The 26,962-nt window shown below is 40.8% G+C and overlaps 1 protein-coding gene across 11 annotated transcripts in view; it reads left to right on the forward strand.

Annotated features, from left to right (window-relative positions):
* Positions 1-18,785, forward strand: part of adgrl3.1 (adhesion G protein-coupled receptor L3.1) — a 121,182-nt gene extending 102,397 nt beyond the window's left edge. For 3 of the 11 annotated variants that reach the window (XM_022199308.2, XM_022199309.2, XM_051945161.1), the window contains 9 exons: positions 1,003-1,069; positions 2,199-2,290; positions 5,536-5,704; positions 7,126-7,305; positions 7,796-7,889; positions 12,573-12,701; positions 13,317-13,334; positions 13,928-14,230; positions 16,131-18,785. In XM_022199308.2, coding sequence (XP_022055000.2) covers positions 1,003-1,069; positions 2,199-2,290; positions 5,536-5,704; positions 7,126-7,305; positions 7,796-7,889; positions 12,573-12,701; positions 13,317-13,334; positions 13,928-14,230; positions 16,131-16,774 — 1,696 coding nt within the window. In that variant the 3' untranslated portion in view covers positions 16,775-18,785. The remainder of the gene's footprint in view (positions 1-1,002; positions 1,070-2,198; positions 2,291-5,535; positions 5,705-7,125; positions 7,306-7,795; positions 7,890-12,572; positions 12,702-13,316; positions 13,335-13,927; positions 14,231-16,130) is intronic. The other 8 variants (XM_022199315.2, XM_022199316.2, XM_022199311.2 and 5 more) reach the window with 7 other exon arrangements.
* Positions 18,786-26,962: the final 8,177 nt, after the last annotated feature.

The following is a 26,962-nucleotide window of genomic DNA, read 5'->3' on the forward strand; positions in this document are numbered from 1 at the left end:
GGAGGGCTCTCTAATGCGGTGGAAATTGAAAGATTAATAATTCAAAAGCAGCTGGTCATGAATCAGTTGGCCATTTTGCTCCAGCGGTTTTTCTCTGGCACCTTTTTTTTTTTTTTCTGCAACCAGTTGGGTCTGACCTCAGTGGAGGGCACTCTGGGATGTTCTTCTTTTTTTTACCTCCTTCTGCTCGCTGCAGTTGATGAGTGAAGATGTTTCGGGGTAATATAATTTAGCATACAGCAGTATATCTTTTACTACCAACGCTAACCTCGTGGTCAGAAATTACTGCCCGTGGGTGTGCATTAGAGTGTGTGTGGTTATATGCGTTCATGCATGGCTTCTGTCTCTGAATATGTAGATGTGTGTTTGTGTGCATATATTATGTGTGTGTGTGCGCATGCATGTGTTCCCTCCTCTCTCCTTTAACCTCGCCACAGCCATTCCCAGACTCCATAAATAGCGTGATACGAGGCCTGCATCCATAACTCAGTATTCAAATGAACACAGTCATGTCATATTTTTGGGACCGCAGGATGTGGCTGTGTCATATATCTGTGCCCTAAGGGGGAAGTAAAGGTTTATTAATCACAGGTGCTCTTCCCTCGCTGTCTCCCTCATCTCTGTGTGATGTATGTCTGAGGTGTGCTTATAGTCTGTTTTCCTCCGTCTTGTTACACCTTTCTTGCCATTCTTTATCTCCTTTCACTTTCTCATGCACCCCAATTTCTTTTGTCCTCCATCTGTTGTGATGCATTTGATTTACTGTATGTCATGTAATGTGTTTTTTTTCCACCCTTCCCCCCTCTATGTGTGTGTGTGTGTGTGTGTGTGTGTGTGTATCTGTGATGCACGCCTTGTCCTCTCATGGTAAATCCTTGCTACCCCACATCCCCGTGAGACCCGAGCATGTTTTTAATCCCCACCCGTCTATCTCCCTTCCTGTTCTTCTTTCTCAGTGTTTCTCATCTCTAACTCACTCTCTTGCGGTTTCCCCATCTCTAGGTGCTGGTTGCGACTGGATACGTACTTTATCTGGAGCTTCATAGGCCCTGCTACGCTCATCATTATGGTAAGATATACATACATGTATACTCACACACACTCAGCATAGCACTACATGTACGGAGTGGGAACAACGTGTTGCACCAAGGTGTTCGTTTAATCTCCTGCAAGGTTTGCCTGAGCCCCTCAGCAGTGTAAGTAGAAGCGGAAGGAACTTTATGTGTCAACTTAATAATTCCCACTTGTGGATTAACTCTCAAGTGGGCACATATTCCTACAAGCTGGAAATCTGCGGAGAGGACATAGAGCACAAGCCGCTGTGCGTCACACAGATTATGATAAGAGCCCAGCAAAGTTATACTGCTATCAGGCACTTATTTAACAGTCCAAAGGCTGTTTTCCTTCTGGCCCACTGTAGCAACTTTCTTACAATGCTGCCAAATTGAGCAGAAATGGGGAAACACAGGCTGCTAGCTTGACCAGCTTCCTAGTCCTTTTATCAAGCAATGCCAATGAATGATGTTTCACCAGTCAGCACAGTGTTTTGAAGCGCAAGAACAGGCATCCTACCCTGAGCAAGTAAACAGAGACGGAAATAGTTAGTCGACTCGGCAGGCGCACTGACGGAAAAAGATGAAAATATATATATATATAAAAAGCAATGAGAATGAAAGCACTGGGACATGTTCCCAGTTGTCTGCACACTGATGCTCTGTACTCATTTTAGAAATGTCAGACAGGCTATCGCTGATCTAAGTGGAGCTGCGAGGGGGGAGTAGTACAGGTGAGACTGCCCTGTTATGACACTACGCCCACTGGTAACATATACAGTCTCCGAGACCCAGCGCAGCGGTCCAGACAGTCATTATTAAAACACCCTATCTGTGCATTAGAAAGCCAATAGAAAAGACTGCATCTGTGAGAATTGGGTTTCCACTGTAACAATGATCCTAAATGGATGCAATGACTGCTGTATTTTCCCTGATGCTCAAGCTGCTATATTTTCAGCACATAAAGGGTTGTTGATTGTGGGCTGATACTGTGTCTCCAAGCTAATTACGGTTGGAAGGGAAAATGAAATGATATGCACTGTGTGCGGGCGAATTGCTGTAGTGACATTGTGTCTTTAATTAGTCTCATTGCTGCAGAATATTAACTTGTGTGTGTCGGTGTGTGTGTGTGTCGGTGTGTTTCAGCTGAACGTTATCTTCCTCGGTATCGCTCTTTATAAGATGTTCCATCACACAGCCATTCTCAAACCAGACTCTGGTTGTCTGGACAATATCAAGTAAGTTCTTTTGGAAATACCTTCCTGCCACCACACCAGAGAGCCTGATTTTGAAAGTAGGACTGATTTTGCATGCTTGTGTGAAGTAAGCTCAAGGAATTGTTTGACATTTTGGGATTTATTTTTTTTTAGCCAAGAGGAGAAAGTTGATAGTATTCTCATGTTTGTACAGTAAATGCAGTATTTAGCTGGAATCTGTAGACAGTCTGGTTTGCTCAGCATTAGAAGACTCTGAACTGGATTTGTCCAGTGGTGCATACAGGCCACTCCCAAGCTGTTTTGCGGCTGCTTTTTAAAAAAAAAAAAAAAGGTTGTATTTATATACATGATACGTCACATTCACACACTGCTGGCGGGAGCTGCCATGCAAGGCGCTAACCACGACCCATCAGGAGCAATTAGGGGTTAGGTGTCTTGCTCAGGGACACCTCGACACGAACACGACAGGCCAAGGATCGAACGGCCACTCTGCCCACTGAGCTATGCCGCCAAATTTTGTTTAATTCGTACATAAACCAGTATGTAAAAATAATGATGACGATAACTTATAGCACCTTTTAAAAACAGAGTTTACAAAAAGCACTTTACAGACAGGGCAATAAATAAAAGGAGGATACTTAAGAAGACCATTGAACAAGAGAGGGCTGCTCAGTCCAAATAGAAGGAAGACGACCAGGAAGGCAAAAGTGTGAAACATGGTGAAAGATTTTCAAAATTATCCAACAGATAAAATAATAAAATGCCACATACAAGTTAGGAAAAGAGCATAGAAATTAAAACCCTAAACACAAGGCGAAAATAATAATAGTAATCGTAGCAATAGATAAAGGGTAAGAGAGAAAGTAATCATTTGCAGTTCTATGGGGGTGAGACTTTTTCTTAAAATTGCTTCTTTTTTAGCTGTGAAATAGAAGTAATCCTGTGCACAATCTAATTTAGTCCCCTCACATCATGTTTCTGGTGTGAATTTAGCAGCAGGATATAAGGGGTTAATTAGTGAGCAGTGGCTTTTGCTGCTACCCGGCTGCTGGCTCCAGCTTCATAACTGCTGTACAGACATGACAGTCGCATCAATCTTCTCATCTAACTCGAGATGAAAGTGACTGAGCATATTCCCCAAAATGTTTAGCCATTCTTTCAAGCTCATGTCTATCAGCCTTTTTTTTTTTTTTTTTTTTGAAACCACCATGTCCCATGAAGCATATTTCACCTTTATCTTACATCATTCTGAGATGCTACGGACTGAATTTATCATATCATTATTCTCAGTCATGTCGCTATTACTCATGCACCCCTTAGAGAATGTCACTGAAATATGACTTCATTTCCATAGAATACTGAAAGTCTGTCTACTGAGCTAACTAATCGGGATTTTGTTATTTCTTGTTCCAGTCCAGCTCACGACAAAAGGCTCAGTCTAATTCAAACAATATGCCACGGCTCAGAGCTCAATGCCTTACTGAGCTCAGAATTTATAATCATAGAATGGCTTTCTTGTTTCTGGGGTTATCATTTAAATATTATTGCCAACGTATCCTTTATGACAGCAGTTTTTAAAGTAGGACTTTAAGTGGGAAATGTTTCGGATATAAAACCAGCTGATCTTTGCTTCAGTGTAGTTCAGGGGAGTGTAATAAAAAACCCTAATGGAAGATGAAAATCAAAGAATAATTTAAAATATGATGCTTTTGGATAGTTTTCTTTTTCCATTTTAATGATTTTCCTGAGTGTCTCTGAGCACAGTGAAGCCTGGCTAGATTTTAATCTATTTCACTTCATTAGTCATGTCTTATTGTGGTTCATTTACTCGTTAATCACCATCATGCCCTCTTTTTGTCTTATTTTTTCTTCCTCTTGTTTTTCTTTGTCTCTTTAACTCCAAGCCATCATAAGTTGTCTTTGTTGTGGATTGGCTCTGGTAAGGCCTCACTCCAATCAGATGAGACATTTTACTTGGTTTGCTTGTTGTCTTATTTGCCTGTAGACACCGCCTAGGGTTCATGCATATTCCTAAATTAACCATTAACCTGCCTTGTAAAATGGATTTCTTGTTCATGCGAGATTTGTGAGGTCGTATGACTTATAGACCCAGTGTGCTATTGAAATATTATAATGGTGCTATGTGAATCCAGGTAAACAGAGCTGAGAGAGAAACTGTGACTCAAGGGAGCACTGGAGGGAGAGGTGAAATGGCGGGATGGAAAAGAAAGAGATGAGTGTACCCTTTATTGAAGAGGGTCGTCAGACGAGCTTTATTGGAGGTTCTGTCTCGCCTGAATGGTGCCACAGAGGGCAACATCGAATCAATCACCTCAGTCTCACTCACTTACTCTCCTCCTCTGTCTCTCTTCCTTCCTCATGACTCTCCTAATACCTCTCCCTGTGTGTTCTTCTCTCTCCCATCTCCTCCTCAGTCTTTCCTTGCACACTTTTTGTCTCTCTCCTTCGCATTAGAGGTGATCACTGCCCAGTCAGCCAATCAAATTAACAGCCATCATCTCGGCTGTGGCAGGCCCAAAACTGTGACCTTTAGTGGGAAATGTCATTTATAATGGCTGTAATGTCCCTCTACTTACTGCCCAGTGAAGCCACTCACATGGACACTCACCGCACACACACTCAGACAAGGACTTACAATGCATACACATGCCTGAGCGTGACCAAATTTCTATGACATTTGGCCTTTATGACTCACTTCTTCATAGCTTTTATTTTACATAAAGGTTCACAGTCCTGAAAACTTTTATTAAATTTCGTTCTGTTAAGCTGCTATTATCACAGTTGCGCTAACTGACTTCAGCACCCACTTCTATCTGTGAAAATGTTTTGTCCCTCCTGCCATTGACCGCTGGAGTTTGGCTGTAACTCGGAAAAAGTATCCTGTAGCCCTTTGTTGATACTAGTTGGTGATGTCAACTGGCTCATAACCTCCCCTCCCTCCCTTGAGATGGTATCTAAATGAGCAAATCCACGCTCACTCTCTTCTCTCCCCCGTTTTGTCAAGGTATAATTCTTTTATGCTAAACCCCCACTGTTTTCTCCATCCCTCTCCCACAGCGTTGGGGCTTTGAATGAACCCTCTCTAACCTCTTCCTCCTGTCTCGTGGTCCCACATGTGTCAGCCTTGGCTGAATAACTTTTCCAATCCAGGAAAAAAGACAAACTTCCCATGTCTGAGTTTTAAATTGATAAGGACATACAGAAATGTACTGTGCATGTCTAATTTTGAGTTATTTGTCGTGTAGGTCTTGGGTGATCGGGGCCATAGCCCTGCTGTGTCTGCTGGGTCTGACCTGGGCTTTCGGCCTCATGTACATCAACGAGAGCACCGTGATCATGGCCTACCTTTTCACCATCTTCAACTCTCTGCAGGGCATGTTCATCTTCATCTTCCACTGCATATTGCAGAAAAAGGTGAGCGAGGCACACCGAGCCGAAGCTCGACAGAAATAGATAGTGTGACGGACGGACAAATACAAACACACTCAGACACTCAAACATGCAAGCAAACGATCAGCAGGGACACCACAAATATCTGCAGCGCTGTCACAGGTTTGATTGGTCATTCAGTATCCCTCCTGGCTGCTCACTTCTAACACTTTCTCATTCTCTCAGCCTCACACCACTCTCTCTCTGCCCCCTCTCTCTCTCTTTCTCTGCCTGTCTTGCCATGTGGCAGCAGGTAGCACACTGAGCTGCTAGTCTTACATCATGACTGTCTAAACCCAGCAGCAGAGAAGGTTTTTATCATCATGCGGGTCATCACACCTGAAATGACTTGTCAAGTATTGTCAAAAAATCAGCTTAATTTTAGGGGTTTTTTTAGAGTATTGAACACAGGAAAAGGAAATAGGTGTCATTTTTAATGTCTGAGCGACAGTGGTTACAGATACACTCCTCTCATGATTTCTGGGGTTTGATATATCAGCCTTGCTCACATTAGCACACAGCTTCCTTTCAAATACTCCTTTCATTTCAAAAAGCGCTTTTATGGATGTGTTCCGTTTGGCATGCCTTAAAGGATTATTAGCATTTGTGAGTATATATGTATCACTTCTCATATTTGAGTTACATCTTGCTTCCAGGAAGAGCCTACACATCCACCGATATTTTTACTGAGTCTCCCACACATTGTCGGTGCCTGGGAGTGTGGAAGAGGAATATGGAAAGAAAAGTCATCAAATGCTTAATACTCTCATCTGGCTGCAATCCCTCAGAGATTTTTTTTTAGTCTTAAGTGTATGACCGATAAACAAGCGCGGTGTGTGTGTGTCTGTGTGTACTCTGTGCTTAGGTATGTGTAAGGCCATGGGATCAGGTATCCAGAGAGATGTCCTCAGAACAGAGCTGAGGTTTTCTTTGGCTGCGGCCCAACATGATTTCTTCCAAGATGCATGGAGTAACTCACCACACAGCTGTTCAAACAGAGCATGTGGCAATAGACGTCTGCCAGTCCAACAAGCTTGTTAAAAAGCAATTACAATTCTATTTGTTCTAACTTGATTGGGATCTAAATGCAGATGTTCTGTGTGTACAAGTGCATCATATATCTCTCTAAGGGATATGTCCATTTCAGATGGATGTGCGGTATTTAGGGCGGATGTTGACGGGTGGAAAGTTTGTGCAGTTAATCTTTAAAAGACTAAATTTTATGGGTTTAGTGTTTGCACAAGAGATTTGAGTAAAAGAAGAGATTGTCTGTCTTTTATCCTGGTGTGTCATCTTAAAAATATGCTTCATTATGTGCAAGGTTAAAGTGGAACATCAGTCAATTCCTCCTCCCTTGTGTGTGCTGCTTGAATGTGTACATGTCTGTGTGTAACTCCCCCACCCAGGTGCGCAAAGAATACGGCAAATGTCTGCGTACTCACTGCTGCAGCGGCAAGAGTGTGGAGACCTCCATCTCCTCCTCCAGTAAGACCACCACCTCGCGGACTCCGGGCCGATACTCCACAGGCTCACAGGTGAGCTTACCTGCCTGCACACCTGGACGCTACAGCACAGCAGACTCTCAGGTGAGGCCAGAGCACGCCATGAGGGTCTTGGGTTATCACAGTTCACTTTCAACTTCTTTTACTTTAGGCAGATTTGACCATTAATACCTTAGACTTAGAATGTAGACTTTTGTTGAAAGTGAGATATCCCAAACCCTGACTTACACAGATGATGTTGCTGACACACAGGGAGTATAACTGACACTGATACATGATTATTTTTTCCTACCTGTTCCTCTCTTGTCGGTTGTTGCTTTGCTTTTTCCTTTACTGCCTCTCCTGCACTAATTTGCCGTTCCTTTGCACATCATATCCTATGTGTTACGTTTCTTACCATATTTTTTTTCTCCCCTCTTTTGTTGTCACGTCTTTTCTCCCTTGACTTGTTCCTGTCCCTTCCTTTTATTTCTTTTCCCCTTCATCATTGCTACCTCTTTGTGTTCTTCACCCATACCTCCTGTACCCTGTCCTCTATCTCTTTCTCTCTCGCTTCTTTTTCTCCTGTGTATAGAGTCGCATCAGGCGGATGTGGAATGACACTGTGAGAAAACAGGAGTCCTCCTTCATCACTGGAGACATCAACAGCTCTGCCACGCTCAACAGAGGTAACCACAGGATACCTACCATTTGCATCCTCATCACTGTCACCATATCTACTTTATTAATAGCAGGAGGCTCAGGCAGCATACGCTGTCATTTAGCAAAGTGGTAGGAGTCCAAACTTCTGATAATGGCATTGTGTTCTTGAAGAGGGGAAGATTAGCAGAATGGAGTGTAAATATCACTTGCTACTTTCTGCTGCTTCAAAAGATGACTTTATAGGAAGAAGAGGTGGGGGCAGACTCTTGTCAAAACTGAGACATCAACCAGTTTTTGTTCCCGCTATAAAAACACAAAGCTCCTTCTGTACTTCTTTTTCCAAGGTGAGATGTGTTTTGAAGCATTAGAAATCCTTTAGGTGTGTGTGTTAAAGCGCTGAGCTGAATCTCAGCAGTGATTTTATGATTATGCTGTAAGATATGTGGGGTTACAACATATTAATGTTGTATCATTAGCTAAATGTAGTTTACACTGTTTCACACTACTAGAATAGTACAGTCAAGAACAGCAAAACATTGCAGGGTATTTCACCTGAGAATCTGCACGTACAGTCTAGGCTGTGTTGTTATAATATAGTTATGGCTGTGGCTAAGCTTTTAAGTGAGTATTAGGCTTAGTTCGGTGTATTCCACTGTATTCAGAGCTGTCCATTGCTGTCCCTCCAGAGTAAGACACTGTAATGGACTGTAGGATTGGAATCCATGAGTATGGCTGTCTGAGGCATAGGGTAATGAGGGCATAGACACCCAAATGGCCAGTCAGTTTGACACGCACACGTTGGAACGCACGCTGCCATTTGTTAGTCTCTAGGTTGAGGTGTGGCCCTTGCTTTCTTCAGGCCACTAATAAGCTGTTAGCATGACAGATTGATACTAAAGCAGACACGGTGTGTGTCAGCGCTTGAATTATCACACACTTAGTGAAGCAGGGCTTAAGACACCCCCGCCTCCTCCTCCCCTCACACTTTAAAGCGCCTATGCTGCACAGAGATACTTCGCTAGTAGATTTTCAAACGCCTGCATTTAGTGAATAACGGTGGAATGGAATAAATTGGACAGTCAGATACCAGATTGACTTGTTGAACTTGGGAGAGAGTGTTATGCCTGGCTCGATAGCAAAGGAGGGAGGGCTACATAGCAACACAGTAAATTTATTAAAGATGAGTCAAAACAAGCCAAATGGAACATGATTAGGTGTAAAGCTCAAGCTACATGTTTATTAAACAGAGGATGAACTCAACATAATGAATCCCAACCAAAGAAAACCAAGCTGGGTGACTTGCAGGCACTAGCCTATTAAATGAAAGAAATACATCTTGGGAGAAAACTAGCTTACATAAAGGAAGGTGTGCACAGCCTCTAAATGATGTAGGAGGGTTAGGGAGGACTGAAGAGGGAAACAGAAAGCAGGGCTGAACTGTCTTCAACCCAAAACTATCACAGGAGAAAGCATGCAGTTTATTTTACGTGTCTAGTATGTAGTATTTCTTTATTATTTATTCATATAATATTAACAAATGTACAAAAGTATTTATAGCCAGTAATTACCAGTTAGGTATATTTTATTTTACTGGAGAAACTGCCCTAAATGTCCAGAAAGTCACTCAGTCTGCTGCTCCATTCTTTCTAATGTACAAATAGTAGTGATGTTTTCCTATGAACTGAACTGTAGCAGCCTGAATCATGGGTGTTTGATACTAAAGTGTTGTGATATCTTCTTTTAATGAAACACCACTGCTGTTAGTGCTGCCTGATATATTGAACTAATTTATTTCAATAATTAGTTTTTTGGAATTGGAAAATTCCAAAATCAAAAAAATATGTGCTTCCTCTGCCATGTGTCAAATAACATCAGTATTATCAATGAGAAATAGTTCTCTGGAATCAAGACAGGGATGGTAAGCTGACACTGTTTTCTTGGAGATGCCTGAACATCTATGTTTTGCCAGTGAGATAGTAATGACTGCAGCAATGACTGAAAATTGCCAAAGAAAGGTCATATTACTTTGACGATATTGGATTGGACTACATATAGGACTGATTATAAGTTAACCCCACATTTATAGTATCTGTTATGAAGAAAGAGACTTGAAAATAGGATACAATTGGCATCAGTCCAGCTGGAAAAGTGTCCCAGAGATCCCATTAATCCAAAAAGAATCACTGAAGCTCTGTGTTCTCCTACAAGTTAATCATCAAATGTATTACATTCTAAAGCCCCCATTTGTGTCACTTGTCTCAGTATTGTATCGGCCGCAGACTCACACTCTCTCCTGTCAGGTTCTTGAAGCAATCACAACCATTTCCTCTGAAAATTTTCTTTTTCAGACTGTCTTTTTTAGCTCGTCGTCTGTGACAGCCGTAATTCTTGGCTGACAAATTATCTCCATGGTTTATTTCTGCAGTAAAAACATTGAGATATCCTATAAACCCATTTTTAGACGTCCTGAATTTACTTCCTCAGTGGCAGCTAGACATCTCACAGAAGTCTCCAGAAAATGGGCAAGACAAATTGAATTAGAAAGAGGTAAATGGTAGTTCCTGAGACTCGTCATGCCAGCAGTCCACATTCATGTTGCACTGGTTGAGACGCTCACATTTGTATCTGCAAAGAACGCAACAAATTGATCCAAATAATTAAAGATAATAGTAACTTGATGTGCATTTGTAAGTTTGACACAAATGACTACTAAACTAGGTTTTAGCTAAAATGTTAATAATGTCATTGATGATTTCCAGTAATGAGGATGAGTATGTACACTGCCAGTCAAAAGTTTGGACACATCTTCTCATTCAATGCTTTTTATTTATTTCTATTATTTTCTACATTGTAGATTAATACTGAAGATTAACACTTTTTTCTTTACAGCATAATTCCATATATATTCTTTTATAGTTTTGATGTCTTCAGTATTAATCTACAATGTAGAAAATAAATAAAAAGCATTGAATGAGAAGGTCTGAACAAAGTTTCTGGCTGGTAGTGTATATTCATTCCCTCTCCACTATATTATGCTGCAGTACTAAGATTTTATGATACTTTGTACTTCTATTCATCTTCGCTTCAGAGAGAAATTTAGTAGATTATGCTCACTAGTTACTTTTAAAGGAAAGATTTTACCATTAAATGTGTAAAATTGTGCATTAAAGAAACATTAACGCTTAAAATAAATTTTTTCAGTTCCTGACAAAATGATTTTATCAGGAATTCTTCTTCTTTCCTCTCCCATTACCTGAACCTGCCCGGTGAAAGTTTATAAGCCACTTACATTTATAGGCAGCTTTTATTGTCCTATATAGTCATTGTAAAGAGCATAATATTACGTTTTAGGTACTTTACACTGATTTTGTTGTCATATTTGTGTTCATTTCTGCAATATTTGGTTGGTAATTGTATCTTTTGAGATAATAATGAAATAACAAGTCTGTATTTTATATTTGTATGTTATTTACATTTAAAAAAAATGGTAAGGTGAATTTTTTTTATCTTCCAGCCTTTTAAAATTATTTTTACACTGAGAACACTTATACTGTGTAAATATACAGTGATTTAAGAGAGTTAATAATGTAAATATATTAAAATTGCACCCAGTATAGATAAGATGAATTTGTGGGAGGAAGGACAACAGAAATGAGGCTAATGAAAAATCCTTCTACAATCAGATGTTGGCAGTTTACATCACTATAATAATATCAGATCCCACACAGTCAGACAGCGGTGTAGCATGAACAGTCTCATATCACCAGTGGTCAGCAAACTCTGGTCACAAGATCAGGTAACCATCATCCAGAAAGTACATGTGGCCGTGACTTAAGCAGGGGTTGATCATATGAAATGACATCACTGTACCTCACTGGTGGCGCATTTCTTCCGTTATACTTCCTCTAGCTACTTGAGAAAGGTGAAAATCATTTTTCAAACACTGAGTTTCTGTACAAGTCATACCAATGTTTCAGTGCCTCCGTTTTTCTTTCTGTGTTTTGAAGCTATGCGACGTACGCTTGGGAGTAGTGGCAGATGTTGGTTGGAATACAACATGAGGATGAATAGATAGGAGCTGTCATGGTCATTTGTCCCGGTTTTTCTTGCACTGTCTTAATGTGTACATGATCTGTCTCCCACCAGGGAAGAAAATTCACTGAGAACACTTTTTTGTGGCCCTTTTGTCCATTAACTATCCTGTAGTCATGCTTCTCTGCTCAAGCGTATTGAACTGCAGCACAGTCTGCTCCAAGCTATGCTGCTCTCTCTTTGTCTCTCTCTCTCTCTCTCTCTCTCTCTCTCTCTCTCTCTCTCTCTCTCTCTCTCTCTCTCTCTCCCGTTCCCTCCCTCAGCCTGTATGCAGTGGCTGCAAGAATGACTTGTCAAGCTTTTTCTTGGCTTTCTCCCTAAACTGTGTTTGCTTGTTTGATTTACTTGTCCTCTTCTCTCCCTCTTTCTTCCACACACTCACTTTCCATCTCACTCTCCCTTCCTCTGTTTTTTTCCTTCTTGCTTACTTCCACTCTGCAATGGCTACATGCTCTCTACTTCAACCTCCGTCTCCCCTCTGCCTTTTTTTTTTTAATTTTCTCTTGAGTGCTTCTTCTCTGTTTCTCTCTTGACTTGGCTGTTGCTTTTCCTCACTCTTCCTCTCTCGACTTGGCTGTTGCTCTTCCTCTCTCTCTCTCTCTATCTGCCTGTACCAGGAGCCATGGCTAATCATCTTATAACTAATGCTCTCCTTCGTCCCCATGGTACTAACAATCCTTATAACACTCTCCTGGGGGACTCGGCAGTCTATAACAACCCAGCCGTGGGCATGTACAACACCCAAGGTGTGCCTGATGTTCCTACTATGAACATACATTTATAAAGTTAGCTTAGAGTTATTTCTTCGCCACATTAACTTTCTCTGCATGGTTATTTCTTTTTAAAATGTTTATGCAGCCTTTAAATGGTTCCCAAGTGAGCAGATCAATCATATTAATATATGAATATATTATATTCAGTACATACATACATATTTGTACGTCTGTGTGTGTGTTACTGGTTGCAGATTCATTGATTTATAAGCTACTTGGGAGCCATGACATTTTTTTTTCTGCGTGAATGGTGTATTTTATAGTCTGTGCTTCATTTTGAATGCCACTTTGCATGTGTGCTCGTATTGCTTGTGATGGTGCTCGTCAACTGTGTATGTGCTATACTTTAAGTGTAATTTGTATGGTGTGTTTTAACGTTTTCTCTCTGTTAAATCGTACAACACAAGAGAGCAGACAGTTAATTGTAGAGCAGATTCTGATTTTGAGAATCTGGCAGGTTTTTCTCAGTTTCTGTCATGCTTTTAGTGACTGCGCAAATGTTGGTTTTTGTAGTTGCTGAAATGTGATTCTGTGTATGAACTCACATCTGTGTCTCTTTTCTCTCCTCTCCCCCATGCTGTCCATTAGCACCTTACCGAGACACAAGTATGTGCTCAGTTAATATTCAGCTACTTCTAAAACATGAAATCAGTTTTTCTTTCTTTGCATTTGACTCCATTCAATGCTAAAATTTTTCCTCAGATCATTAGTCAGTTCATGTAACGGATTTTTAAAATTTGTTATCAAGGAACACTATTCAAAAATTCTTTCCTGAAGACAGTATATCGATTATGTTAAAAAAACAAGAACCGTCACTCATTTATTTGAAACATTGTGGATCAAATGAGTAAAATGACGTTTGAGTTCTAACTGAGATGACCTTAAAATGACTTGAAATGTAATTACATTAAGTGCCACTTCAAAATATATTTTTTTAATTATTTTGCAGTGAACCTTTTTTTTTGCAATGCTGTAGTGCAGTAATCGAGGACAGCCAGTACTTGTGAAGCTTTTCTTAAATGAATTATTGTCGCTTGAAGCATTTTTCCTTCCAAAACAGAATTGCTTTTTTTTAAAATCCTCAATTCACAGCACACACAGTGATAGGAAATAATAATTAAAATCTTTCTAGTGAGAAATCCACTTGCAATTTATTTAAGAATGCTAATAATTAGTACTTTTTATTATTTGTTCCTCAGAGGGCATCCTGAACAACGCTAGAGACTCCAGTGTTATGGATACGCTCCCTCTTAATGGTAACCATGCCAACAACTACAGCATGGCCAGCAGCGAGTACTTGAGTGACTGCGTCCAAATTCTGGATCGCAGCGGCGGCTACAGCACCCACAGCAACCACAAGGAGACCACCCTGGAGAAGAAGATCCTCAAGGAGCTCACCTCCAACTACATCCCGTCGTACCTCAACAATCATGAGAGAGCCACCACCGAGCGCAATCACAACCTGATGAACAAGCTGGTCAACAGCAGCATGGCCAACGGAGGTGACAGTGGTTACTTTTGTGTCATTTAAGGTCTTCACAGTCGCATGTAAAGGCTCTTGGTTTACTTAGATAAGAACTAGGGATAAGCCATTATCATGGCCGATATTTGGCATTTTTCCGATTATCTGTCAGTATTTTATTGATAAATTAAATGAGCTACTTCAGGTCCCTGTCTGTAATCACTGTGATCTCAAAAATGTCTCAAGCAGAGACTGCAAAAACTTAGCAAACCTTCAGATTACCTGCTCTCGCAGTGGCTAAGGCTATCCTAGCGGCTACGTTAGAAGAAAGCCTCAAATTATCATGAACCAGAGTCTTGAATACTATAATTAATAATGCTTTAAAATATGGACCTTTGTGGGCAATAAAGGTGATAAAACGGTGACAGATTAAGTAAATAGAAAAGAGCAACACATGTAACTGCAGAAGACAAACTGATAAATCTAAGTCGATCCCACAAACCGAGGATAGGTTCTTAATTTAATCACTCCTATTTGTATTTTACTTATTCAGTTATAGTAATTCTTATTAGTGAAGAAGCCTAGATATAAATGACAGGTTACCTACTAATACATGATGGTAAAACATTGCATTTAATGTATATTGGTTCCAAATATCGGTTGTCGGTGTTTCTGGGTTACCAGTAATTGATATGACCCCTTAACCCTCGTGTTGTTCTTACTAAAAAATGTTGTTACCTTGTCTGAAAAAAAGTCCAAAAATTCCCCCCAAAAATCTCCAAATTTATAAAAAAAATTTGCAAAATCTTCAGGAACAAAATTTCTGAAAAGTTTCCCTCAAAAGTTTTATTTTTTTAAATAAAAAAATTCCCAAATTGGACAGCGAAATTCACTGGATTTTGGTAGATTTTTTTTCTGAATATTCTTAAATTTTTTTAAAAAAATTTGTTTTTTTTACACCAAAAAATGTTCAAAAATTTCCTAAAAAAATTTTGAAAATGTAGAATTTTTCACTGTGAAAATATATATATTTTTTTCCACATTTTTAAAACTTTAAAACAAGTCAATTTGACCCGCAGGACAACAGGATGGTTAAAAAAAAAATCGGTGGTTCCTTAGGACTAAACTAATTAGAACTCAAATTTCTTGCCCCCAGCATTCTAATAAAAATATAAATAAACAGTTGCTGTAAACCCTTTTTTTTTTTTTTTTTTTGTGGCTAGAACAATTCTGTACAAGTAAAAGAAATACATTTAGAATAAAGGAATGTGTTAAATCTGCTGGAATAATTTTTTGGGACACCTGAAAGCAGCTTAAACAACATTTGTCAAAACAACAGTGACATATTTTCACCTTTGATATGTAGAAAGGACAAACTTGTCAGTAAATAGCTTCCTGTGTACACATTCATCACATACTGAGAAATAGCATTTACTCACCGATGTTTTTCCACTATTTTCACTAGCTTGTTGCTAACTTAGCATGCCTGCCATTTGGTGCTGGTCAGGTGTAGCATATATGAAGCTTTTGTCCTGCTGACACTGGTGAGACCGGTGAAGCAAAAAGGTAATTTTGAGAAAACCCAAACGATGAGATCAAAGAAAACGACACCTTTCGTTAAACTAGGGTGACCAGCGTCCAACAGAGTCAGGTGATAATGCTCTTTGAGCCCTTCTCTTCAAGCAGTGCTCCTCTTCTTTCACATAGTAATTTGAGTCACTGTTAATCTCCCAGTTTTTAAGCAAAGCCCCTTTGGAAAATGAAATAACTTCTTCGACTAGATAACACTGAAGTTTCCGCTCACTGCAGGGTGCTAAAACCCTCACCTTGTCAGCGCACTATCAGCAGCACCACTCCTTGTTCAAAATTAGCTATCAGCAGTTTGCTCCCCCATGCTATATAATATGCTGTGTAATATTATTCCCGTCTGGTCCTTTCAGGGAGCCTGGCAGGTGGCAGCAGCAGCAGCAGCAGCAGTGGAGTCGGTGGGTGTGTGGGCAGCAGTAAAGAGGACAACAGTCCCATGGTGCTGGACAACCCTGCAGCCTTCCCCCATGAGGAAAACCTGGGCCTGGAGATTATCAGAGAGGAGTCCAACGCGCCTCTCCTGCCCCCGCGACCTCCTCCACCAGACAGCCACCCGCCGCCGCCGCCTCCTCCTCACAGCTTCTCCCGGCCACGTCGCATACCCCAGGAGACGAGCGAGAGCTTCTTTCCCCTGCTGACTAATGAGCACACTGACGAGCACACGCATTCACCCAACCACAGAGACTCGCTCTACACCAGCATGCCAGTGCTGACGGACCTCCCAGATGCGCAGATGAACGGTTTAACAGACGGAGAGGAAGACAGTTCCGGGGAGCTGCAGCCCTGTAAGAGTGCCACCGCTCCGGAGCTGGATGACGTCTATTATAAGAGCATGCCAAACTTGGGCTCCAGGAATCACCTTCACGAGCTGCAGAGCTACTACCACATGGGCCGTGGTGGCAGCGATGGATACATGGTGTCCGGGAGCAAGGAGGAGTCTGATTCATCGCCCGAGGAGCCGCCTGTAGACCCTTCTCACCTGGTCACCAGTCTATAGAGCCAGTCGAGACTTCTATCCCTCCCCCGGCCCACTTTCACACATTCAACCTTCCAATGAAGACATTCTGTGTTGTTGACTGACAGACCGAGCTGGCCCGCCCCTGGACTGATGTACTGTGCGTGACATTAACTTTGGTTCACAGGTGAAATGAAAGCAGGGACTGAATGTATTGTCATAAAAGGTGCAGACTGAGAGGGCGGTTCTGAAAGACGTTTTGTGAACATCGCACACGAGTGGAACGTGAAACCTGGAATGGAAACAGAAAGGGGAGGGATTCTGTAATTTTACCGTACTTGTTACTTTAATTTGGAAACTTGGAGTGACCGTAGCCCTACAAGTTTCCCAATATGGACCTCTAGCAGATCATAGCATATAGTCACCACTACAGGGGCACAGTGGCCCCCAGCCCTGGTTAACGGAGCTGCCTGTCTGTTTGTCTGTATGTCTGTCTCTTTGTCTAACTCTTAAAGACACGTACTGGGATGATGTTTCCACCTTTCCAAAGGGTGCAGCAGGATAATAAACTCTGGTGTTCACAACACAAACTGGCCCCAAAGAGGCACCACTACCTGCCAATCAAGTGAAGGATGTATGATATATACCCTCACTACCGATCATCCAAAAAAAACTGTTTTATTTGGAAACCTGAACTGTAACCATATCACGCTGATGTTCTCAATTCTCTACCTGTTCGTATCTGCTAAACTGGAGTTGTGTCTGGGCTGGTGTAACATTCCTGCAAGTTGTAGTGACTGCGGCTACTGTGTATTTCACTGAAAACAAAGAAGGAAGATCATATTACAACAGACTGAAATGAAAAGACAAAAAATCAAAAAAAACGAATGGGTTCCGTTTCTTCTTCTTTCTTCTGTAAAAGTTTTCAGTTATCAAAGGATTATGAAGAAATCACAAACTGTTTCTATGTATTGTACAGAATACAGATACAGATAAAAATGTTGCATATGACCAAGTCTTTTATTTTTTAATGTTGCGTTGCAAACCTTTTGTCTGTGGAACTGTTCTGAAATGTCATGACATGTTCTGGTCACTTGTAGGCCACAGAATGAGCAAGGAACAATCTTTCATGTCACTCTTTCTTAAATACAGAGACAGTTAAGCACTCCTTAATTCATATACCTTACGCACACTTCATCCTGGTCCTTTTATAGCAGCACCACTGTCACTTACATTTTACAAATCAATTCTTACTATATACTTTACCACAGTGTAGATTTCAAAATAAAAGGAAAATGAAGTGGGTAAGTGATGAAGGAGATAATTAATGTGGAAATACTATGTCTTACTGTTTGCTATAAGTGGGTCTTGTATCATTTGGACCCCAAGGGTGGAAAAAAAAGATAATAGATTTATGGAGAAACACAAGAATGGTTTATGAATCATGTCCTCTTTATTGCCAAATATTCTCTCAGTTGACGTTACCTTGCTGTGCTGGTTGAGATCTTGAACAGAAAAAGAAGGTTGAGAATAATAAATCTCACTCTCTGAAGTGAAAAGAAGAGAAGATTTCCTCTGTTTGGGAAAAAAAAGGCTGTCTCTCACCAGTGAAACGCCATGATCCCACCATATATGTGTACTGAAGATGTGAAGACTCTGCACACAACAGCACTGTCCAAATGTGGAAAGCCAATGTTTACTTATTTAGGAGGGGAAAATTCATAAGTGTATGAAGTGTAGCTTGCACATGTATCCCACAAACCCCCCCTCCATGTCCCCAAGAGAGAAATTATTTATTTATCTGTTTATTGGTTTAAAGACAGCAGAACAAGCTTAGAGGAAAGAAAGCTGGCTTTAGGCAGGAGTAAATAAAGTGGCACTGGGTTTGTTGTTTTGTTTCTTTTTTTAAATTATTATGATCATGATTATTATTATTACAATATTACTGCTAATTATTTATTCTTTTTGTATGGGTTCCAAGTTGAATGATCTCATAACTAATATTTGTTGTAACAGTGAAAGTTGTTTGCCAACAAATAAATTACTGACATAGCTTTGTGCTTTTCTGCCTCTTGAGTGTTTTCAGTTATTATATTGAAATTAAATACAAACACACAGTTAAGCCTGCCAGTGTTTTCACCTCAAACATGTTTTTCTGGTCATTTTGGGAGACTATAGTGAGGCTATAGACGTTTTTTGCTACAGGGATTTGTGTTTGGTTCTGGACTCAATTACTGTTTTTTTTCGGAGAATATGTCAAAGCAGCTTGTGTGTTTTGAGTGTCTTAGCAGAATGTGTGGGAAGGCAAAAGTCAACAGAGTCGTGTTAAGACATTATTTTGAAAGAATTTTGACTGACAGATATACAGCATGCGAATGCATCAGTTTCCCTTTGTATTAAGAGTAACTTTTGATCTTCTAACATCTACTCACCTATTCTATAAAGGTCGGCAAAGGTCAGGGGAGGAGAAAAATTGACTTCACTGAGCTCAGTCACTGGCCGGTGTGTGTGGAAAAGATGTGTGTTGGCATAAGCAAACAGTTTTTAATATTTGGATATGTGCTCTAAGACCCTTCAGCTAACATTTTCAGATGTAATATCCACTTGAATGGCACAACAGAAGGATACTATAAAGGAGCATGCATGCATTTGGTCTCAAATGATGTGATTCTGTTTGTTTACCTGCTCACCTGCCCGTCACAAAATCTGTTTTTTAAGTATGACCTTTCCCTTTTCTGAAATCATCTAAAGGAAAGTGAGGATATTGGGTTGTACTGCTGGTTCCACAAACAATAGACAGTATTTATAGATGGGAGGCTGGTGTTGAGTTTATCTTTGCATTTGCAAGTTAAGATAGCTGGTGTGTTAAGCACATGGCCAAGAGTGGGAGTTGGGATCAGCAAGAATTGAGGAAATTTGGAAGAAAATAAATAAACAGCACTCGTCAAAAATCTACATTATCTAAACGTGGTTTATCCTTTACAGGGATGTGGGAGGCTGGAGTTTATCCCAGCTGACACTGAGCGAGAGGCGGGTTACACACCAGACAGGTCACCAAGGTGCATGGTAAGATCATGACTCTACTATGGTAAGAAACCCTACATTACCCATCAGTTGGGAACAAAAATTGTGTTTTAACCAGAAGAAACTTCCAACAGAACCAGACCCAGTGGGGTTGGTGAGAAAAGATGAGCAGGAGATGCATTCAGATCACTTGGAGATCCTGGTTGTCCTGAGATGTTGAAGATTCAGCTGATCAGTGTCCTCAAGAAGAAGACAATGCAGGTGTCTTTCTGCGTCTAAAGGAGTAACATAGCATGCTCTGACTGGATGGTGTGGTTCCAGCATCTAACATCAGCATTTTACTCAGAATCCACACTGACAGTAGCCTAGCCATGCTAGACAACCCACGGCAACGAATTTAGTTCTCTGCCAGGGTGGGTCTAGTTACCCTCCATAAGGCTCGAGGTTGGATGCTCCTAAAACTGACCGGACCAATCACCATGAAGTGTAGAGTCAGAAGGCGGGCGTAACGAAGTGACGACAGAGGCGCGACGATTCTGACAGAAACAACCGGTGCACAATAAACAGTTATCTTTCGACTCGGCTTTGGCCACAGCCCTTAAAGATTTGAAGCTAAAATTCAACTTGAAAGATAAAAAAAGGACGGCACTGAAGTGTTTCATTGAGAAGAAAGACGTATTTGGACTTATGCCGACGGGATATGGCAAATCCTTAATATACCAGTTGGCTCCGCTGGTTGGGAAGCTAATGGGACTTAGCCACAATCCGGCGCTCTTGGAACTACGTCAGCCTATTCGTTGGGCTGACTGGTTGTATACCTACCCAATTGCTGCAGAGTGATTTGAAAGACAACCTTTTAGCCGGCCTCCCTCCCTGTCGAGCGTTCCTAGACCCTTGTGTCTTAAGAGCTGGGTCTAGCGCGGCTAGGCTACACTGACAGTGAAGCGTAACTGAAACTTTCAATCTGTTCACTCTACTCCAACTTCTACTTGGCATCACTGTTCTCAGTTCTCTGTCAGCATCACGGATCAGCAAAAAAGGAAATGGGTGCAAAAAGTCACTTCAGTGGGGTGACTAAAAGCACCAATTTACTGAAAAAATTAAAAAAAAATTCACGTACACACGTGGACAAAATTGTTGGTACCCCTCAGTTAAAGAAGGAAAAACCCACAATTCTCACTGAAATCACTTGAAACTCACAAAAGTAACAATAAATAAAAATTTATTGAAAATTAAATAATCAAAATCAGCCATCACTTTTGAATTGTTGATTAACATAATTATTTAAAAAAACAAACTAATGAAATAGGGCTGGACAAAAATGATGGTACCCATAACTTAATATTTTGTTGCACAACCTTTTGAGGCAATCACTGCAATTAAACGATTTCTGTATTTGTCAATGAGCGTTCTGCAGCTGTCAACAGGTATTTTGGCCCACTCCTCATGAGCAAACAGCTCCAGTTGTCTCAGGTTTGATGGGTGTCTTCTCCAAATGGCATGTTTCAGCTCCTTCCACATATGTTCAATGGGATTCAGATCTGGGCTCATAGAAGGCCACTTTAGAATAGTCCAACGCTTTTCTCTCAGCCATTCTTGGGTGTTTTTGGCTGTGTGTTTTGGATCGTAGTCCTGTTGGAAGACCCATGACCTGCGACTGAGACCAAGCTTTCTGACACGAGGCAGCACATTTCTCTCCAGAATGCCTTGATAGTCTTCAGATTTCATCGTACCTTGCACACTTTCAAGACACCTTGTGCCAGATGCAGCAAAGCAGCCCCAAAACATTACTGAGCCTCCTCCATGTTTCACCGTAGGGACAGTGTTCTTTTCTTCGTATGCTTGGTTTTTGAGTCTATGAACATAGAGTTGATGTGCCTTACCAAAAAGCTCCAGTTTGGTCTCATCTGTCCAAAGGACATTCTCCCAGAAGCTTTGTGGCTTGTCAACATGCATTTTTGCAAATTCCAGTCTGGCTTTTTTATGAGTTTTTTTCAGCAGTGGTGTCCTCCTTGGTCGTCTCCCATGAAGTCCACTTTGGCTCAAACAACGACGAATGGTGCGATCTGACACTGATGTACCTTGGCCTTGGAGTTCACCTTTAATTTCTTTGGAGGTTGCTCTGGGCTCTTTGGATACAATTCCAACGATCCGTCTCTTCAATTTGTCATCAATTTTCCTCTTGCGGCCACGTCCAGGGAGGTTGGCTACTGTCCCGTGGGTCTTGAACTTCTGAATAATATGAGCCACTGTTGTCACAGGAACTTCAAGCTGTTTAGAGATGGTCTTATAGCCTTTACCTTTAAGATGTTTGTCTATAATTTTTTTTCGGATGTCCTGGGACAATTCTCTCCTTCGCTTTCTGTTGTCCATGTTCAGTGTGGTACACACCTTTTCACCAAACAGCAGGGTGACTACTTGTCTCCCTTTAAATAGGCAGACTGACTGATTATGAGTTTGGAAACACCTGTGATGTCAATTAAATGACACACCTGAGTTAATCATGTCACTCTGGTCAAATAGTTTTCAATCTTTTATAGAGGTACCATCATTTTTGTCCAGGCCTGTTTCATTAGTTTGTTTTTTTAAATAATTATGTTAATCAACAATTCAAAAGTAATGGCTGTTTTTGATTATTTAATTTTCAATAAATTTTCATTTATTGTTACTTTTGTGAGTTTCAAGTGATTTCAGTGAGAATTGTGGGTTTTTCCTTCTTTAACTGAGGGGTACCAACAATTTTGTCCACATGTGTAGGCTCAGTAGAAGAATAAATCAGCTTTTATGTGTGGTTTGATTGATTTTCTTCTTAGCCTTTACAGGAGGTAGGGGAAAGTGTAACTAGAACACCCATGGCGACACCAGGAGGCTGGCCAATCATTATAGATGCCATTAAAAAGTTCACAGAGGTTTGTGTATTTTAAAAAGCTGAATGTGAAGGCTTTCTATGTGATTTAGACTTTTCGGGTGGTCTGTGTTCTGAAGACGGTACCTGTCCAATTAAGGCCCAGAGGAGCTGAGGGACAGATGTAAGATTAGACCACCTGGACTCTCCTACCTTGTTAAGACTTTAGTCGAGAGACAGCAGAAGATGATCTGTAGATTTTTATCTAGCTGTTGGCTAAGATGGTCAACACCTGCTTCCAAAATTGCAGCAGCTGGTCTGCTACCAAAACTCTGCCCAAAGGTGCAGTGTGTGGTGCAGCTAACAACTTCAGCAGTCAGTCTTTTCTGCACTCTGAAAGCTTATTTCTATACATAAAAGGCAACCCAATCGGAAAACACTTGCTTATCTTTTTCCAACCACTGTTCCCAGCCTTATCAGTAATAGATTTAGAGTGTCACACAGTCTATCTCTCTACCAACAGCTCTTGCTCACCATTCTTAAAGAGCTATGTTTCTCTTCCATGCAGTGTTTTCCTTCTACATTTACACAGTGATGCTTGTTGTAGTGTACATGCTGGCACCTCCTTTTCTGTGCTGAGTGTTGCCCAGCAATAGCAATTCTTAATGATTCCCTTGGTCGGTTGTGTTAAACCCGACATGAGCAGTGACTAGTCACCTTTTCCAGTCAGTTTTGTCTCTGGAGGACAAGGTTGTGAAGCTTTATATATCCTCCAGTTTGGCAAGAAGTGTCTTCCAAGATGGCCGATATTTTTAGAAGAATCTTGATTTAACTAGCACTATTCATAAACAGCAGTCTTTGTGGACTGAAAAGTGTGCATGTAGGGTATAATTATGAATAGCCCAGTTTGCAATGACCTAAAGGCCCACTTCTCTACAAAAATCTTTTTTTTTTAGAAGCACACACGAAATTCTCTCTTTTGGCACAAGACCTCCTAGTTTGAAGCTTCTAAACCTAAATATATATCTAAGTAAGGTGGAGACAGTAGTGGACTGTCAGAGCCAGCAAGGCCTTCTCTGCTGACCTAAGCTCTAACAGAATCACTGACTTATGTTTTAATAGATTCCCATTAATCTTTTCATTATTCCCAATAGTCTGTTTTCTGGGATGTAGTGCTTCCACCAGTATATGTTTATAGTACAGCTTCAGCCATCTGGTGTTGCCAGGGTCAAAGCAATCTGCCTGAGGTCTTCAGAATCAAAAGTGCAGCCACCTGTAGCTTAAAATACATCGTAATCAAACTGTTGCTTTAACCAATCAGATTTCAAGTTGGTGACTTCAGGGCCATCTAGCAGGTGTACAATAACATCATCATTTTCACATCCTCTGATTGGATGGTCAGAGAGCTTAGCCAAAGCTAGCGATTCCTACCTGTAGCTACCTTCACAAGCTAAAACCTTATCGTGAACGTATCACATTTATGGAAAAGATTTAGCTAGTGCATTCGCAACTTTCAGCATTAGCCTCCATGGAGATATAAGAGGGCTTATTGTTCGAACTGAAATGCACGGATTGCTAACAGAACAGAGTGACTGAACTCTTCCTCAGGAAAGACAGGAGGATGGACTTAGTATTCAAATAATCACACATTTGGTGAGTAGATTGAATTTGATTCAGGTAGGATGTCACTGAAGGCCTCAGTGGAAAATGCACAGAGAAATACATTAAGGTAACACATACTGACGGTGTCACCATGCGTCACGTCATGTGTCATCAGTCAGAGTAAAAGTCGTAAAACCTTTGTCCACTGGGAAACAGCACTGACGTGCATCCTGACGCTGGCACAGGGTTTGCAAATTGAGAGCGTTAAGCGATTTCTTCAGGCTTTATGCCACTCTGAGATTCATTTAACACATCATCCAATCAGCTGGTCAGTTTACAGATGGTTTGTCTGCTACCTAAACCCTACATACCTTTTAACTACATGGAGAACGTCAGATAATTTACACGACATTAGTGATGTTCAAAGTTCTTTCTGTCCACTAGTGTCGCTTTTTATTTATTAATATAACAATTAAGACTCCAGTCTTAACTGTCGACACAGGTTTAGTTGTGTCTAGATTACTAATAAAGAAGGTGTTCATGAGTCAGTATTTTTAAATACATTTTGTGAAACTGTGACAAGGCTGCCACATGATCTCTTTAATGGTACAAGAACAACAAACAAGAAGAAGCGTAGCAGCATTGCAACCTTCACCCAGCATATCATTTCAGCTTGGTTTTTATAGCTGTACAGTATATTTTGGGATTTGAATTAAACTGAATACTGATAATGAAAAAGAGACAATTTATGTGCAAAATTTTTGATCATAACACAAGTCAGACTGTTAATATCAGCGGTTGACCTACGATGAATTTCCATTATGTGTGGTGAAAAGAAAATGAAAAATGTGTTTGGCCTAGGATCAATATCAAAAGCTGAATGAAATGGCCGTACGCCCTTTTACTTGTAGCAGTGCCGCCACAAACTGTTCTTGTCACTCAGTTGGGTATAATCTCTGCACAGAATCTGTGTATTATTGAAGACTTTTGCCATGTTTTATCTACCTTGATCATAGATTCAGTTTATGGAAAGAGAATAAAAGAAAATAATGGAGCAACATGAGAAAATAATAAGAAAAAGGCACGGAGACAGATGAGAACGGAGGAGTAAAAATGAATAATGGTGTGAGGAAAGGTGTTAAAGGAAGCAAGGAAAGAAGTTGATTTTTTTATGAATGTATTTTAGTTTTCTTTAAAACTAACTGGAGTCACCTAACACTCGCATTCCCCCTGTTCCTCCCCCCCTGTTCCTCCCCCCTGCTCCTTCTTTCCTCTGCCAGCAGCAGGCTGATTAAACGAGCGTTGGGCTATGTGGGTCATATCTCTGCTGGAGTGCTCTGATCGGTTAGTGCTGCCTGGCTGTGTTATCTTCCTGCGCTCTCTGTTTCCCTCCTTCAAGGGAAGGTATTCAGTATGTCTTACAAGGTGACATGTCTCTCAGACTCAGCTCACAGACCAAAGGCAGACGACTGCGAGGATGAGCAGCATAAATTAAAGGGAATCAATCTCTTTATTGTGTTTGTTTATGATTAATTAATGATTTCACCAAGTTGCAGGAATCTAAATATGGCAACTGTAACGCACGGATTGCCACATCCTAAACAAGACAGTGATGAATTCTTCCTCGAAAGATGTTCACTGCTTAAAATAGTATTGAAAAAGCACAGATTTGGAAATATTCTTTCATTTCTTCAGACAATGCTCAGACGTAGGAATACGAAAATTCTAATTAAGCAAGCCAGGATGTCACAGAACGCAATTAGAGGCTCACAGACTCTTTAAGACAATTCATCAGTTACTGAGGGATAATTTTGGCCATAGGATTTTCACAAATAACTCAACATCCAATTTCTTGTTGCTTGAGTCGAGATTTAATCACATCTCACAGTCCTCATCAGAGGACCCATATCATATGACGCTTGAATTTGGTCTGCTTTGGAGCAAAGGTTGATTGATTGGTTTGGTTTTATAGCTGATCAGTGTGCTCTTTTCTCCCACTGAGTCTCCAAATACTTTGTGACGGATGTAACCTGGTATCCCCGCGTTAGCCGTGAATGTGAATGAATGGCATGGCAACAAGCCGCCCCCATTGTGAAACTGGTACTACACTGTGGTGTCTGTTAATTAAGGCAACTATGACATTTAAAGCGGAGTCTGGATTTGATTAAATGCGGAAAATCAGCCCATCCATATACAGTATGACATTTCAATATTTCCATCCCATTTCCTTCTTCTGCACTGCTAAGCACTATAAAGCTCAGGAGGCATATTTCCAAGACGTCCTGGAATCTAGTTTAGGTTCTGATGGAACACATGATCTGGCATTGTGGAATTCCTGGGATGTCGCTGGAATTTCCTCTGTTAAACCACACCATTTTAATTGTATCTTTCGGAGATCCCATCGATCATTATTTGGCCATTTCTTAGTTTATTAGGGGTTTGCTGTGAGAGAAAGCTAATTAGTCTATCTCTGAGGCACATCATATTAGCTTCTGAATCACTAGCCTTGCAATTGACCTCTGGAAACACATCCAAACGCACAGGGCTCCGTCCACTGACCCGTGCTAGTGTGTCTACACATCGCGATGCCTATGCCAACTCTCCTGCTACCGCTGTTCAGCCCTCATGTAGCAGCATCTGCACCCTTGATCATCATCTCCTCACCTCAATTTTCTGTGAGAGTGCTCAGTGGGAGAAAAACACTTAACAGGTACACACGGGCCACCCTGAATAATTCGCTTTAATTGGCAAAAAAGGGA

This window comes from Acanthochromis polyacanthus, chromosome 3 (genome assembly GCF_021347895.1).
Source record: "Acanthochromis polyacanthus isolate Apoly-LR-REF ecotype Palm Island chromosome 3, KAUST_Apoly_ChrSc, whole genome shotgun sequence".
Classification (NCBI taxonomy): Eukaryota; Metazoa; Chordata; class Actinopteri; family Pomacentridae; genus Acanthochromis; species Acanthochromis polyacanthus.